The 15,889-nt window shown below is 36.2% G+C and overlaps 1 protein-coding gene across 1 annotated transcript in view; it reads right to left on the reverse strand.

Annotated features, from left to right (window-relative positions):
* The window catches only part of LOC121415003, a 76,682-nt gene extending 62,299 nt beyond the window's left edge, over positions 1 to 14,383 (reverse strand). The window contains exons 1-5 of the mRNA XM_041608080.1: positions 14,124 to 14,383; positions 8,798 to 8,928; positions 7,306 to 7,460; positions 4,671 to 4,851; positions 1,069 to 1,328 (exon numbers count right to left, since the gene is read on the reverse strand). Of these exons, the coding sequence (XP_041464014.1) occupies positions 1,069 to 1,328; positions 4,671 to 4,851; positions 7,306 to 7,460; positions 8,798 to 8,903 (702 nt within the window). The 5' untranslated portion in view covers positions 8,904 to 8,928; positions 14,124 to 14,383. The remainder of the gene's footprint in view (positions 1 to 1,068; positions 1,329 to 4,670; positions 4,852 to 7,305; positions 7,461 to 8,797; positions 8,929 to 14,123) is intronic.
* Positions 14,384 to 15,889: the final 1,506 nt, after the last annotated feature.

Genomic DNA, 15,889 nt, shown 5'->3' on the forward strand with positions numbered 1-15,889 from the left:
CTCAGTACTGCTCGCCTTAATCCATTTCAGGTAGAGAGATTTATCGCTAGCCTCAGCAATCTCTCAACAAGAGTGTCAGTCAATGATCAAAATGTTAGAGACAACCTTGAAAACCTCATTCTCAGTCAAAGTTTTACACAATTACATTGTATAAAAGCAATATTATACACACATAGCAGGATTGACATTAAAAAGTTCAATGAGATAAATACTGCATATCCTGATTGTTTGTCTCTTGTGGTTGTGGCTTGTAACAATAATGCAAGTTCCTCCATCAATTTTATACTCTGACAAAAGAGTTCCTCTTGTATGTTAAAGAAGAGCTTTTTGTAGAGCTCCCCTAATGCTCCCCTTAAAAGTTTTAGTAGTTTTTTTTTATTGCTCCCATCATAATTATAAAACTGAGCCCCTGATCTAGCTTAGTATCATACACTATTTTTTTTTTATTTTTTCATGTCATGTGCATTTGCCCATTCCAAAAGACCAGCAAATGAAATCTCATGTTATATACATAGTAAGACTCAATTTAAATTATTACAGCACACATGACACCAATTTGTGCAGGAATATCAATATTTTATTTTTTAAAAAAAGGTTACATCCAATTTAATTTCAAAGGGGTTAGATTGTTTTATGAAAACTATTCAAAAGAAAAAAAATCAAATGTGATTTTACATTTCTTTGTTGGCACATGTATATTGTATTCAGTTTATTACATTTAGAAACACTGCAATATATGTAAATTAAAAAAGAAAGTTATATTCAAAATGGATAAAAGGGGACCCAAACCCCGTTGCAAATAAACAAAACTTGATCTAACCCTTTCAAAAATAAAGTACATTTTCTGGCCATTCTTTAAACAGTTTTTCATGTGAATTTCAATTTTCCATGGCTTTACCTTCTAGAGTTACTACAATTAAATAGGCAAATGACTGAAATTTGATGAGAAAATGATAGATCTAACTTCTCTTGGAAAAAGGCTCTTCGAAATATATTTTTCAAAGCACTATACAGTTTTTCAGGTCTTATCTTAATTCACAATTCACATAGTTTTATAGCTCAACTTACTAAACGCTGTAGTGGAGTGCTACAAGCCCGCTTGTCCCCTGCACCAAACAATGTGGATGGAGTCTTGAAGAGGTGCTTCATGAAGATAGGTGTGTCCTTATTGGAAGTAGGGTTCCATGTTGGGAATGGACTAAACTGGACATCTACTGGACCCCTCTCCCCTTCATCTTCTTCCTGTATTGTCTCTGCCATTGGACCACTGGTTGGCTGGTGTGATGTGATGATTTGAGAATTGGGTGTTGTATGGATGCTGCTGGGAACTTTGAATCCAAGGAGAAAGGATGATCAGTGAAGATAATGTAACTTCTGATACAGGTACTTACATAATTCTATATACCTCTACTTAATAATGCATCACAATTACATGTACAGTGTATATATATCTAAATGTTAAAAAGTATCATGCCAACAGTTATTCCCAAGCCCTTAACCCTTAGTCTATCATTTGCGTTATTAAAATCATTCAACTTTTGGTGGGTGTTTCATAAAGATAATGCACAACTGGTGACCCATTCTTGTGGTTTATAATATCCCACAAATTGCCATTGGCGTTGACTAACTGTAAATGCAGTTATTTCATTATTTTTTTGTGCTTGGCGGCTTCAAAACATATTTAAAGGTTCTTAAATTCGCGCTGCACACTCCACAACGACGAAGTCACATTGCCATCAATAAACTTTACAAAATGGGAGCTACATGTAGTCCACATCTGATCCCTTGGGTAACTAGCTTTCTTAATGGAAGAATTCAACAAGTAAGCTACAGAGGTGAACTTTCGGACCTTTCCATGGTAGCAGGAGTACCCCAGGGTACGTGGTTGGGTCCCCTCATCTTTCTGGTGATCGTCCATGACGCACTCAGGGGAGCGCCAGTCCCAACCTAGAAATATGTTGATGACATGACTATCACTGAGAGTCTTCCTGGCACCTCACCAGAAGTTCTCCCTGGCATTTTGAAATCTCTCCAGGAATGGTGTCATAACTCACATATGAAGTCAAACCCTTCAAAATACCAAGTCAAGCGTGTGTGTTTTGCCTGCCATTCTCCTCCTGTTGGAGCACTGGAGACAGATAGCGTACAAGTACCTGAGTGCCTAAGTGTCACGTTTCTGGGAGTACCGGTAATAGTTCAGGAAAATCTACAATGGAATGACCATATTCAGAACATCTTCTGTATAAAAGCTTCCAGGAAGATTCACATTCACCAGTTCCTCAGGCATTATGAAGCACCAATGAATGACTTGATTACTGCTTGAATACTGTTCCCCAGGAGGGGGGTGGGATCAATCAACGCACCTGAGCAATCGACAAGACGTCTTCTTGTTAACTAAAACCTGGTGGGTGTTTCATGACTGACTAATTGTCAGTGCTGAGAATTTCAGTGAAATCCTTAGTTTTGATTGGCTGAAAGGCACTGGGGCAGTATTCTGAGGTCATTTTATCTTTAAAATATTTTATTTTATCTCTTAAAATGAAATTGGTATTCTGAGATGACGTTTTATCTCTGAGATAAAATTTACAGTTTTATCTTGCGTAACTATAGATGATACGCAACAGAACAGTGCCTGCGTAGACATACTCTTCGCGTATCTGGGTATTGCAACGCGGATGATATGCTTGCGCCCAAGTTACTTTTAAGAAAAAAAAAAAAACTTAAAAGAGGGTAGGGGCTATTTTATCTCCACAACATTGATTTCACCGATATTTCTAGGTGAATTAACCCCAAATGTTGACATGAAAATGAAGAAAAATTATATATTTATTGAGAATAACACCTTAACGTTATTCTTGTACAATCAGAAATTATTTTATAAGACTTGTCTTGGCTAATATTGTCTTTGAAATGATGCTTGAAAAGATGCGATAAAGATTTTGAGAAAAGATGAGAGTATTGTCCTTTTTGTTAAAAAGAAATCTCTGTAAAGACGCACAAGCGTATAGTTCAAGCATATTTGAAGTAAAAAAATTAACGCAATCTGGCCCCTTTGCCACACCTCCTGGCAGATTGTATTTCAATTGAGTGACACGAGAGAGCTATAAAAGTGTGTTTCTAATTGGATATTGATTAAAAAGTAGGTGTGTCTTACAGAGATAAAATGAAAATAAAATTGTTCTCAGAATACCAATTTGGAAAGATTTTAAGGGTATGTTATATGAGATAAAATGGATCTCAGAATACAACCCCTGGTCTCTGACTGTTACTATGGTAACTGTACGAGAAAGGCAATTTTTCAGTGCCTACAACTTTCATGAAACGGTCCCCAGATATACAGAAACCAGACGTGTCAAACGGACCTAAGCGCTCTCCAATCAAACAGCAAATGCTACCTTATTTTCAAGCAACATCATAATTCAAATACCGATCTGCGACTAAAAAAATGATTGCACTGAAAAAAAATTTCGATGCACGGTACATTCACGTTGAAGCACTGAAAATCTTGCTTGCTAAAATGTCGCCCCTCTAGAGGTCAAAATTTATAGTCTCCTTGCCAAACGGATACACAGAAATTGAACCCCGATTCAAAACATGCATTAAAATAGATACTCATAAATGAGCATTTTTTTATTCGTGCTCGCCAATCTTGCCGCGAAATCCAAAAAATAAATATACTGCGAATATTTCTGAATTCACAGTTCTACCTTTGAAGAAAGAGGCACCAGATTCTGTCATTTGTATTGTTATGTGATGATAACACATACATGTATCTCACATATTCAATATTTATCAATACTTCTACAGGAAGTATACCAGCTCCAACTTTCATTAGAAAGTATTACTCATTCTTCTTCCAGCTAAACTTCTGATGCACACATATTTTATGGGTTTCTTGTACACTACATTTCATATTCTTCCTAAAAGGTCAACTCCCCCAATTCAGAGTAAAGTTATGACGTACAGATTGTTTTGGTCAAGCGTCCAAGGTTGACCAACACCTGTTTGATCGTAAAGAGTCTAGACCAGACCAATATATAAGGGGTTCACTTCTGAACACAAATCAGATTATAACAGAATGCAGATTGTTAGAGATTGCAGGTTACTTTAGAAATTGTTCCAGCATACAGATAGAGATTGGAGTTTAGAGAGTATACATGTAGTCACCATCAGACTTACTCATGTTCCCGTATTATTTGTTATCATCATCTTTATCATAGTTATCATCAAGTATTTAATAAATGTATACATGTATATGAACTGTACATTCTGCAGTGCTTGTCTCATTTAAGTCTGGTTGAAAGTTAAAGTGCATTCGATCCAGCGACAACACAACAGTATTAAACTTTATGAAACACCCACCAGTTCCATAAAATGATGGAACTAAGACACAATAGAATTTACATATTCAATAGAGCTTACAGAGGGACAGTGATTTTCCATTTTACCGGTAAATAAAATGGAAATTCCGTTTGTTTTTTATACTTTCATGTAAAATTCATGGAATTCTCTTTGCAATACCGAATTCAGGTTTTTGCTGTGTTCATTTTCAGTGACAAAACAGAATTTCCATTTTTAGATCAAGTTGAAACGGAATTACAGATTTAATACAGAAACGGAAAAGACCATTTTTTGAAATGGAAAATCACTGTCTCGACTTATATTCTCACCTTTTCTGAACCTTTTTGGTCGAACAAAAGAGGAAGCAGACTCTTCGTCTTGGGGAGGGTTGCATTCTGGGTAATCTTTGCACTGCTTACAAACAGGAGACGGCCTATCAGGAGTGAATAGCCCAGGAGTAGAGAAGATTTTGCTTTCTCGTTGACTTGCTTGAGGGGTCTTCAGAATGTCCTAGACGTTTGTATTATGTATTATGTAAAAAAAAGATACATTATCTGACAAAATAATGATGATAAACTTTTGATAAGCTGAAAATGTATCTTTAAAAGTAACCTTTCTGATGAATATCATGCCAGAATTCACCCACACAGAAAAGTTCACCAACAAAATGCGAGGTATTCAGTACTTTCTACAGTGCTCAGGGTTCTCAAACTACGGCCCGCGGAGCTTCTCAATCCGGCCTGCCAGACTCTGCTGCCTGGGTTTTTTCAATGTCAGATAAATTTGACTTTTAAACAAGTTTAGTGGAGTCTTTTCCATCTGTTCAATCTACTTTCTTAGATGACCAGTGCTGTTCTCACAATGTTTTGATCTACATACAGGTGCGAAAGTGCATTTAATTTCCACAATGAACATTTTAAAGAACTAACTCATACTGAAGCACCTTGACAGGGGCCGCGGAACGGTTTTCAAAGTGGGGGGGGGGCTGAGCCAGAAGTGGGAAGGGGTATGACCATGCAAAAGATCACAATCACATGGTCATTTTTACATTTTTGTACATGGTTTTGGATAGTAGTGGAGGGGGTGGGGGCTTCCGCGGCCCCTGCTTGGGCCAGTAAACATTTGCACCAGTGCCTTCGTCTGGCTATTACACCTTTTGTGCCAAGGTTCAAGCAACTTGTTGCTGACAGACTATCACTTTTCCCATATTGAAAGTAACAAGGAGACTGACATTCATGTTTAATAGAGACTACAACAGACATGCTCCATTAATCAATCCAATCTACTTTGACTACAAAAAATATTGATACTTCAAGACATTATCTGTTTCCCCAATACCAGGTATGTATAGGTACAATCTAGATTCCTTTTAATAAAGTACTACAATTTTGTTATCATTAATATTGATTCTCACTGTATTTTGAAATCTTTTCAAAATTTTGCCTGCATTCCATATGAAACTGTTATAAATTTGTTGGATTAAATGCTTCCAAAATAAGGACCATATTGCACAAGAGAGCATCTAGGACCCGGATCACAAGGGTCTTTGTGCTTCGAAAACATTTTTTTCTACTTCACCCTGGCCCTTTCAGGTTTACTTCGAGTCTCATCTGGCCCTTCAAAGAAAAAGTTTGAGAACCCCTGTTCTACAGCATTGTCAACACTACTGTATCTTTACACGCAGCACAATCATTACCAGTAGCTTATTATAAGGGAGAACAAAGACCGTATTCTGAAAATTATCTAAAGAGAAATGTATCTGTGGAGTTACAATAAAATCTGTATTATGAAAATTCTTGGATCTTTTCTTGTAAATTTTCTTGTAACTTTCACTGAGCGAGTATGATGTCAGAGCTATAATGATGCGTATCCCGGCACCTAAATATATATGTGCACAAGCCAACACATATCAAGATAAAAGGTATTCTGAAAATTCTCTTATTTTAAAGCTCTGTTAACTTCCTTGCAAAATACAAAAAAATTACAAGAGGTAGGGGTCTATTGAAACTTCAGGTTGCATGCAATTTTTCTCAGTCAACAATAATTAATTTCTCGCTGTATCCCACAAGAACATCGTGTTTTTACTGCAGGAGACATTCCAAAGACATTACAGCGACGGATTAGTAGACTTCAGCAATTAAAAATTGGTATTCGAAGTGATGAATCTCTCAAAGAAAATATGACTCTGAGATCAGCCACATGTATTTTTGCATAGTAAGCATTGGGGGCACAAGGGATATATATGCCATATGTCAACAATGAGCTTATAATAATTTTCGGAAGAGACACTTCTATTGGTTGGCCTAAGCAGATAAAAATTTTAATGATTGGTTGATGATAGAATAATGGGCATGTCAGAGATAAAACAGGGAACATCCTTACAGAGATAAGACAATTTTCAGAAAAAAGAGAATTATAGCGAGCTGTTATCTTGCTGAGTTACGAGAAAAGTTAAGACAATTTTCAGAATACCACCCCAGGACTCTGTCTCACAAATAGCTACATGTACATAGTAATATGATTGACTTAGTATGACATCATACATTTCATTTATGGAAAGCTAGCAATGCCATTATCTCAAATGCATTCATGGACAGTATGTCCTGTGAAGTTTGCTCTAAATATTTTACAATTGCTTTGCCTTCTGTTCATGAGGGAAAATATCATACACATATTGTACATGTAGTTCCACATTTAGATGTACATGTACATGTAGTTGTTCAAGTGTAACATCAAGTGTAAACTATGATCTTTCAGAGTAAAAAAAACGGAGGAAATATTTTTCCTGGATGTACATACATGTATAGTAAGAACATGAAATGTGAAATTTCAGCAACTTTTGGGGAAGATTTTCTTTTGAATGGTTGTCAAAATAGGAAATTGTTTACGCTTGTGACAAGTAAATATCGCTTGTTGTACAATCACTCTTTTTAATTATCCCGATTCCATGAAGATGATTCTGACCTCTTTTTTCCATTTTGTTTCATCATTAGACGTCCATCTTTCACTGTCAAACCAGCTGGTATCTATTTCTCCAAGTGAACTACAGAGGGAGCTCTCTTCAAAAAGTGATGCCAGTGACGAGTTAGAATGTGCAGAGTGTTGAACCGATATGAAATCTGAAAATGTTAATTGTTCAAACAACTATAATTGCATGCACATCATGTACATGTATAAAGTTTTTAATACAATAAAAAACTTGAATGTATAAAATTGAGCAGCATAACAAACCTGCATGTATTAGTTACACCAGGCATGATATTCCCCTCTGAAAAAAAATCTTAAAAATAGCAAAGGGTCGCTAAGTCACAGCCAAAGTCCAAGGCTCCCCAATCAGGGTTACAAGCTCTTGCAGCATAACATATCAAAAGTTTTCTTGGGCAAAGGATTTCACGTAAAAAAACAATAAAAAAAAAATGGAAAAAAAAACCTGACAAACAAATCATGCCTGTTATGAAGAGCAGAGTGTTGACAAAACATGACAGAAACAAATGAGCCAAGGAAATTCCAATGGCTTGCCAAAGTAAAAACAGCTGTGATGAAATAAAATCACCTGGTTTCAGGCAAATAAAAAATCCTTCTTATTTCAGGAGCTACTTTTCACAACTTATTTGATACCTAAATCTGCAACATTGGATAAGCAATAACACTGTGATGAATGGAGATCCGGGGGGGGGGGGGGCCACTTACATTGGCGAGTGGATACCATGCGCGACCAAAAAACACGTAAAAAGGATGTCTTTTTCTCGATAGGGCACATTACGTACGTAACGTGATAAGGGTGTCAAAAACACAAAAATAATAACAAAAGGTATCTATTTCGCTAGGAAAATTATGTGTTTAGGGTCGTATTTGCGGGGATGATAAAACAAAATTAAAATGTTTTATAAAGGATGTCCTCTTCGCCCCAAAACTTCACGTTTAGAGTCTGATTTGCGCGAGGTGTAGAAGGTGGGGTCATACTAAACCAATTAAGGTAAAGCCGACGACCGAAGGACCCGTAACAATAAAACATTCCTGTACTTGTTAAGGGGTTCATTTCAGGGAATATTTGCCAAGAGTATCGTTTTGTTTCCAATACTTGTTAAGGGTAGGGTTTCACACGCCAATACTCATTAAGGGGTGCATTTTCAGAATATGGAAATTACGTGTTTAGGGTGCTTTTCGAGACCCCATGGTCGCGCATGGTATCCACTCGTGAATGGAAGTGGCCCCCCCCCCCCCCGGAAGGAGATTTCCAGGGCTCCTTTTTTTTTAGTTTCCAGGGCACTTTTGAGTATTTCTAGGCTACATGTAAATCGCCACCAGCCCCAGTGTAACTTTTTCCCTGCCAGGATTTATTCTACATTCAGGCTTGAAAAGTACATGATCAAGACACTCAAACCTCTGAATTAAATGTATATCAAATCAAATAAAGAAGAAATAAATTATTGGACACATGTACAGAGAAACATACCATGGGTAAACTGCAGTGGTCTGTGTCTGAGTCTTGTGTGTTTCTTGCATCCTTGGCTGATGAATCTAGACTGGGAACTTTTGGGTGTACATGTAGATTCCATCATGTCAGCTCACAATGACAGTCATTATCTATTGATGAACAGGGGAAGCCAAGATAATGAAATAAAGTCAAGGTTAAAAAACATTATTTTTTCTGGTCCCATGTATTACCAATAAATCAAATGAATCATCTCATTTTTTGTTCATGTTTTAGATAGAGGTCCTTGGCATCTACATACACATGTACTTGGTTATACCCAAGAACTACAAGGTTTAATCACGCGATTTGTAAAAAAAAGGCATAAGCAATGTTGTGTCTCGCCCACTTGTGAAAATAAACAGAAATATTGCGATTTGCATGGGCACACAACAGAATTGGATCAAAGTTCATTGCAAAATAACTGGGGTGGAATACTGGGTAACATTTGTCTTCTTCTTCATCTGGTAACAGTACAGGCCACAGTCTGGTGTATTGAAGTAAGAATCTGGCATTTAAACTTTAATATTGACCTAAAAATGACCTTTTGACCTTACCATGCGACCTCCGACTGCAGTATACATGTACAGGTCCCCTAAACCCAGGTTTGGGTGAAAAGTGACTTTTGGTTGTGGAGTTGTAGGTCATAAGAGTCTTGCATGTAAACTTTAATGTTGACCTGAAAATGACCTTTGTCTTTGACCTCCAGCAGCAGCATAACATGCAGGTTCCCTAAGTACATCTACATGTACAATCTAAGTTTGGTTTAAAAGTGACTTACGGTTGCAGAGTTATGTGTCTAAAGAGAGTCTTGCAAGTAAACTTTAACCTTGACCTGGAAAAATACTTGCATCGGCTGATAAATATCATGAATCTTTACCTCAATGATATTCATTAGCCAATACAAGTTTTTTTTTTTAATCTAAATTAAGCACTGGGTCCAAATGATATTGTAGCCCATTTACATTTAAGTTTGGGCTCAAAACCCTAAATCTTAATATCTTTAAAGAAAATGTTCCTTTTAGGTGCCTTTATTGTTGGCAAAATACTTGGTGTGTGTAGTGCAATGGCATCCCATCCCTGGCTCCGTGGAGAGGAGATTAAGCACGTCACTGATATGACATTCTCTAATAAAGTTTAACCCAAAGTACGGTTAAGAGCCTTCCTGGCTAGTGGCTACCCCTTCCTCCCCCCCCCCCCACAAAGTTTGAACAAGGAATTCATTAAATTGGCTACATACCCAAATTTTATATACTATATTCCATTATATAATTATGGAAGTCGACATTTGTTCATTATTAGTGAATTTCTCTTATCATTATCAGCTATCAGAGTCTGAAGGTGAACCAAGAGTAAGGGTATGGTATTTAAATGGCTAAGCCTAATGCAAGGGCGCAAGAGAGATCACAAGTGCCCATATCTAGGTATGTGCGAGTGCCGCCGCTTCGAGAGCGCTGGTTTTGGCTGCACAGGTTTTGCTGCAAGTGGCATCACCTCTGTCTGGCCGGCTCCTCAAAAATGAGGATTAAAGCGCATGCGCACATAGTGGCATGAGATGCCTTTTTCAGACAATCGACGATGTGCACTTTCTGTACATATAAGTTTTAATATGATTACTCGCCTGTCAAGTATGGATATTAGAGCTCGAAACTTCATCAAATTTTTGGATGCATAAATGATCGAAATTTTGTGATGATAAGTAGAAAAAAGTTCCAAACAAGGATATTTAGTCTTTCTTTAACTATTGATCTTCAAAATAAAACCAAAATGAACCAAATCTTTAAAAACGCAAGCCAATATAAGAGCTGCAAGCTACCGTTGTCACCGCCAATCTCTCGGCAGTCGAGCAGCCCGATGCGGTGAGCTCCCGTCGGTCTCTCGGCAGTCTAGCTACCCGATGCGGAGGGCTGGGTGATGGGAGCAGTCGATAGTGAGTCGTTCATGCTGGATTGAACTGGATCCGAATTGTTTGTTACTTGATAATATTGTGCCTTTTTCTAAAAATTTCTGTCAGGATACCGTAGATTATTATTCTGATATTGATTTTAATACATTCGTCACAAAAATATTTTTTCCTCCCAAGGTTATGTGAATCAAGAGTCAAGGTGGTTGATTGTTCAATCATGTTTCATCATTTGGAAACTGGATTCTTTTGGAAGTGGAATATCAATGTTGACTCTTTGAATTAAAATGCAAATATTATGTTGTTTATTTATTTATCTATTTTTTATTGTTTCTTTTCTATCTATAGTGTTTTTTGTGTAGGAAGAAAATATATTTGGAAACTTTTCAATCATGTTTCTTTATTTTAAGACTGGAATTGCTTTAGAAAGGGGAATACTCGGTACCATAATGTTTACTTTTTAATTCAAATGCAAAAATTATGTTGTTTATTTTTTTTTATTGTTTCTTTTTATATTGCCTTTTTTAATGTTTCATTATTTGGAGACTGGCTTTGCTTTTGAAAGGGGAATATCTAAATGTTGATTTTTTTTATTAGAATGCAAGAAATACATGTTGTTTATTTTGTTTTTGTTTATTTATTTTAAAAAAAATCACTCTTGTAAGAAAATATATGAAACTCAGAGTCTCAGAGGAAAGAATATTTCATTTCCAGATGGGTCTAAAAGTCCTGTATTTATGATTTTTTTCTATTTCATTATTTTTCTATTCATTTTTTTTTTCGTTAGGGGTGTAATGGAGGTGTGTTTTAAACTGGAAAATGGGGATGGGATTGGTACAAGTTTTTGTGTCACTTTTGTTTCTTTCGTTTTGAGTGTTGGTTTGGAGCTTTGATGTCTGTTTTTGTTGTTGTTTAAGCTTTCATATCTGTTTTTTCCTGATTGTTTTTTTCTTTTTTTTTCTTTTTGCTTCAACTAATAATATGGTGCCTTTCAAGTCTATCCATGGGGAGATTGGTAAGTTTGGATTGTTAAGTTCTTTTCCACAAAATCTTGCTATTTTTTATGTTCCATAATAATATGGAAGTATTATATTTAAAAATGTGTTTATTTATGTCCAGTGATTTCACTCTAGAATCTGAATTTATTCATTTTTCTTTAAAAAGATAGCTCAAACAGGGCCTTTGTTATACAATGTATGTATACAAATATGCCTTGAAAACTGATTAAATATATTAAAGCTTAATTTTTATCCTTCTTGATACTTCTAATAAATTGCACACAATGCCACATACATGTACATGTATTAGCTGCTTATCCCTCCTAAAAAAAATTGTAATCAAATGTCCATTGTCTCTAAAATCAAAAGTTACATATTATACATGTATAACAAATTGTTGAAACAATAGAATACATAAGGAAATGGTTTAATAAACAATCAAATATATCAGAAAATAGCACACTGGTATTTTTATTTGGTCATACAAAGTATGACCAAATAAAATGATCTGTGATCTGGAGATCTGGTTGATGTTGGTGTTGGCAATGGTTGTTTTGCTCTCCAAAAATTGTGCAAAATTTTATAGCCTCTTCTTTGGTTCGCTTCATCAAATGCACCAATGCCAACTTCTAGCACCAGTATCTAAGCAAATAGTACCTAGCAGCTCATCAACCTTGTGACAAACACACTGAGAGATTACAGAGGAAATCATTTGGGTGTGGCAATGACCCACAACGAACAACAACAACAACAAAGTACAAAAGGAATGATAATTTTTATGTAAAAAAAGACCCCCATACTTACATGTATCATACAATACTAAAGTTGAAAAAGACCTTGTAATTTATATCAGAAAAACAAAGAAATACATTGGAAATTACAAAAAAAAATACTAACAAATTCATTTAGGAAATAATCTACATGATGCTGTTTTGATGCCAACTTAATCATATAAATTATCTATCATGATCACCTTCATTTGGCAAAAAAAAGAGGCGAGTAATTGTTATTTTACGTAATTTGCATAATTATTAATAAAATTAAATAGAAGAAATTATAGTATGTACTAAGAAGAAAAATTACAAAGTGACATGATTACAAAATACAATTGAGCTTTCTTTCATCACTCCATTGATATCTAAATTACTTCAAAGGGCTCAAAAACAAAGTAAGAGCCTGTTGAAGGTCTACTTGGGTTCAAAATGGTCACAAAATGGTCATAAAAATCGGTTTTGTATTCCATTGACTTTTGTCAATGACCACAAGCCTGCCAAGGCACAAATTTGGATGAATATGCGCGACCTAGTAAACTGGAATAACTTCATAATTTCTTGATGAAAATTAGAGTTCTTGCTATCATTTGAAAGGTCTTTTTAAGAAGAGCTTTCAAATGATATCAAATTTATTGATATTTGATGATTTTCATTTTTGTCGGTCACATATAGTCATGTATTGTATTACCGGACACTATCATATTTTTGGACGCACATATTACTGCGTACCAAATCAATTTCGTACCATAAGACTTCCACAGTTCAATTTCATAGATCAATTCACAGAACAAGATTGCAAAATCAACGCGAAAAAATCCAACTTTTACCTCATTTTTCTCTAAAATGACAGAAAATGCTTAAAATATCATTAACATAATTTTGCATTAACAATTGATCTATTTTCTGATAGCAATTATACGGACCTGATTTGCCAAATTTCAATCTTGTCCGCTCCATCGAACAGATCGTCGACGGCTAGTTCTCAAGGTACCCGGTACCCCGGCCGTCCGAGCGCGAGGTTTACCATGATGGAGAGCCGTCGACAATCGACAGCGCATCGATAGAAGTTAGAACTCGATGACTTAGGGTCACAATATGAACGAGCATTAATACTGGAAAGTGACATATCGAACGCGCAATTAAAAATAAAATGAAATTATTTAGCGAACACAAATTTTTTACAAAGATCTGCTCAGAATCGAGTATGCCCCCTATTTATAAGCAAACAAATTTACTCAGTCATGAGATGATAATATCATTGATATATCACAAAAAAAATCACACTAACTCTTTCTTCAATGTTCTTACATCATTATAATCAAGAATATTTTTACCCGTCCTGCGCGTGTCAGGAATTATGACGTAAATTGTCACGCACGAAAACAAAATTGTTTTTCGCGAAGGGGTAGGCCTATGCGGCAAGTGCAGTCACTTGGGCTTGGCAAAGACAAAAGTCGAGACATGAAAGAAAAAAAATGGTTGGAAAATATAAAATAATTTCCCCATATTCATAATTTTCAGGATATTTGGAAATTGGAATAGCAAGTGATAATTTTTCTTCATTGGATTTCCTCTTGTTTTCATTTTTAAAGCACTGAAATAAAGGTGTCCGGCAATAGGATACTCTGCCATACCTCAATAGTCATAATCGGGCACTCTGATCTGAAGTTTCCGCCCCAGCAGAGTCGGCTGATCCGACGAGAGTCTACTGTTGCCACCAGCACTTGCAAGTTGCACCCTCGGGTATAAAAATTTACGTCAAAGTTAACTTAGAATGATACTGGCTATCCCAGTTCCTCGAGAGAACCAAATGTCATCAAACGCAATTCATATCCTGTGCTCACAGATTCTACACTTTTCCTATTCATATGAATGGCACGTTAATAAACGAAACACTTGAGTTTGGCAAGGCTCCAGTCGAAAGATCAAATGTGGCGCCGATGAAGTATGGCACGCCAAGTGTAGTAGGCATAACGTGTACACTTACAGATCAAAACCAAATTTCACGAAACTGAATTTAAAAAGTTCCGAAATACAGAATTTTCTTGAAACTTCAAGCTTAATTTTAAACAATAATCGGACAAGAATAGAGCAAGCCTAAACTTGACTCAATTTACAAAAATCAAGAAAGAAAGAAATTATTGTTCTCACCGACTTTGTACTGGGAACCACGGGCGCCGGAAGCGCGGGGGGCGGGGGCAAAATGAGATTTTGCCCCCCCCCCCATGTGCCCCCCTAAAAAAGATAAATTATTTAAGGACCAAAGTAACGATGAAGGCACTTTTCTGCCTAAAATTCTCATTTCCATTGTCTAATTTTGTCCCTGACGGGGCAATTACATATCATAGTCTCGCGTCTTTTGACGAACATGTCCCTCTGTGAAACATATTTTTGATAAGCCCCTTTTCCAGGCGCGGATCCAGGAGGGGGCCGAGCCGGCCCCGGCCCCCCCTATTTTTTGACAACCTGCAGAAAAAAGTTTACTCTTTACCTTGATAGAAACTAAGAAAAACAGAAAGAAAAATAAGAAAGAGGTATTTTACCCATGATGTGTAATTTACCGTGACAGCCTCGTAACGACCGGCCCGACCCCGAAAGGAAACAAAAAAAAAGGTGAGGGGAAGAATTGGAAAATAGACTTTATACAAAAATTTTCGCTCGCGCTTCGCGCTCGCATTGCCTGTGTAATGAATCCCATTCAAGAGGGTTAAATGACACTAATATATTACCAGTACATATACAATATATCCAGTTCTGATATCAATTTGCACACAATTCTCTAGCACATCAAGCATTTATTATTTTGTTTGATTTACACAAATTGTTTAATGTGTATCAAAATGTTCGGCTCGCGCTGCGCGCTCGCATTGTTTAATTTGTGAGATACCTATGCTCTTTGGAAATTCTTACCCAAATTTGTCAAAATGCTCCTTTATCATGTCAGTATATCAAAAAACTAAGCTCGCATTTAATTGTTTGAGACGCACAGCTTGTTTATTTAAATAAAAACGCGCTTATAGACTGTTCATTTTTTTTCAGGTCGGAATATCAGAAATTTTGAGCTCGCGCTTCGCACTCTCATTATTTATTTGGTGATACTTGTATCCTCTTCAATAATCACTAAAAACAGTCCTAATTGAGTCACTTTTCACGTTACTATATGATAAAATTTCGGCTCGCGCTTCGCGCTCGCATTGCTTAGTTGGATACTTATCTTTGTTCATGATTATAAAGACTGCTCTGAATCTTCAGTTCTAAGGACATAAAATATCAAAGATTTTTAGCTCGCGCTTCGCGCTCGCATTATATATTAAGACCACATGAGATACCTAATATTGTTTATAGCAATAAAAACTAACATATACTTAAAACTTCAGTCTTTAGTTAGGATTACCCCGTG

This window comes from Lytechinus variegatus, chromosome 1 (assembly GCF_018143015.1).
Source record: "Lytechinus variegatus isolate NC3 chromosome 1, Lvar_3.0, whole genome shotgun sequence".
NCBI lineage: Eukaryota > Metazoa > Echinodermata > Echinoidea > Temnopleuroida > Toxopneustidae > Lytechinus > Lytechinus variegatus.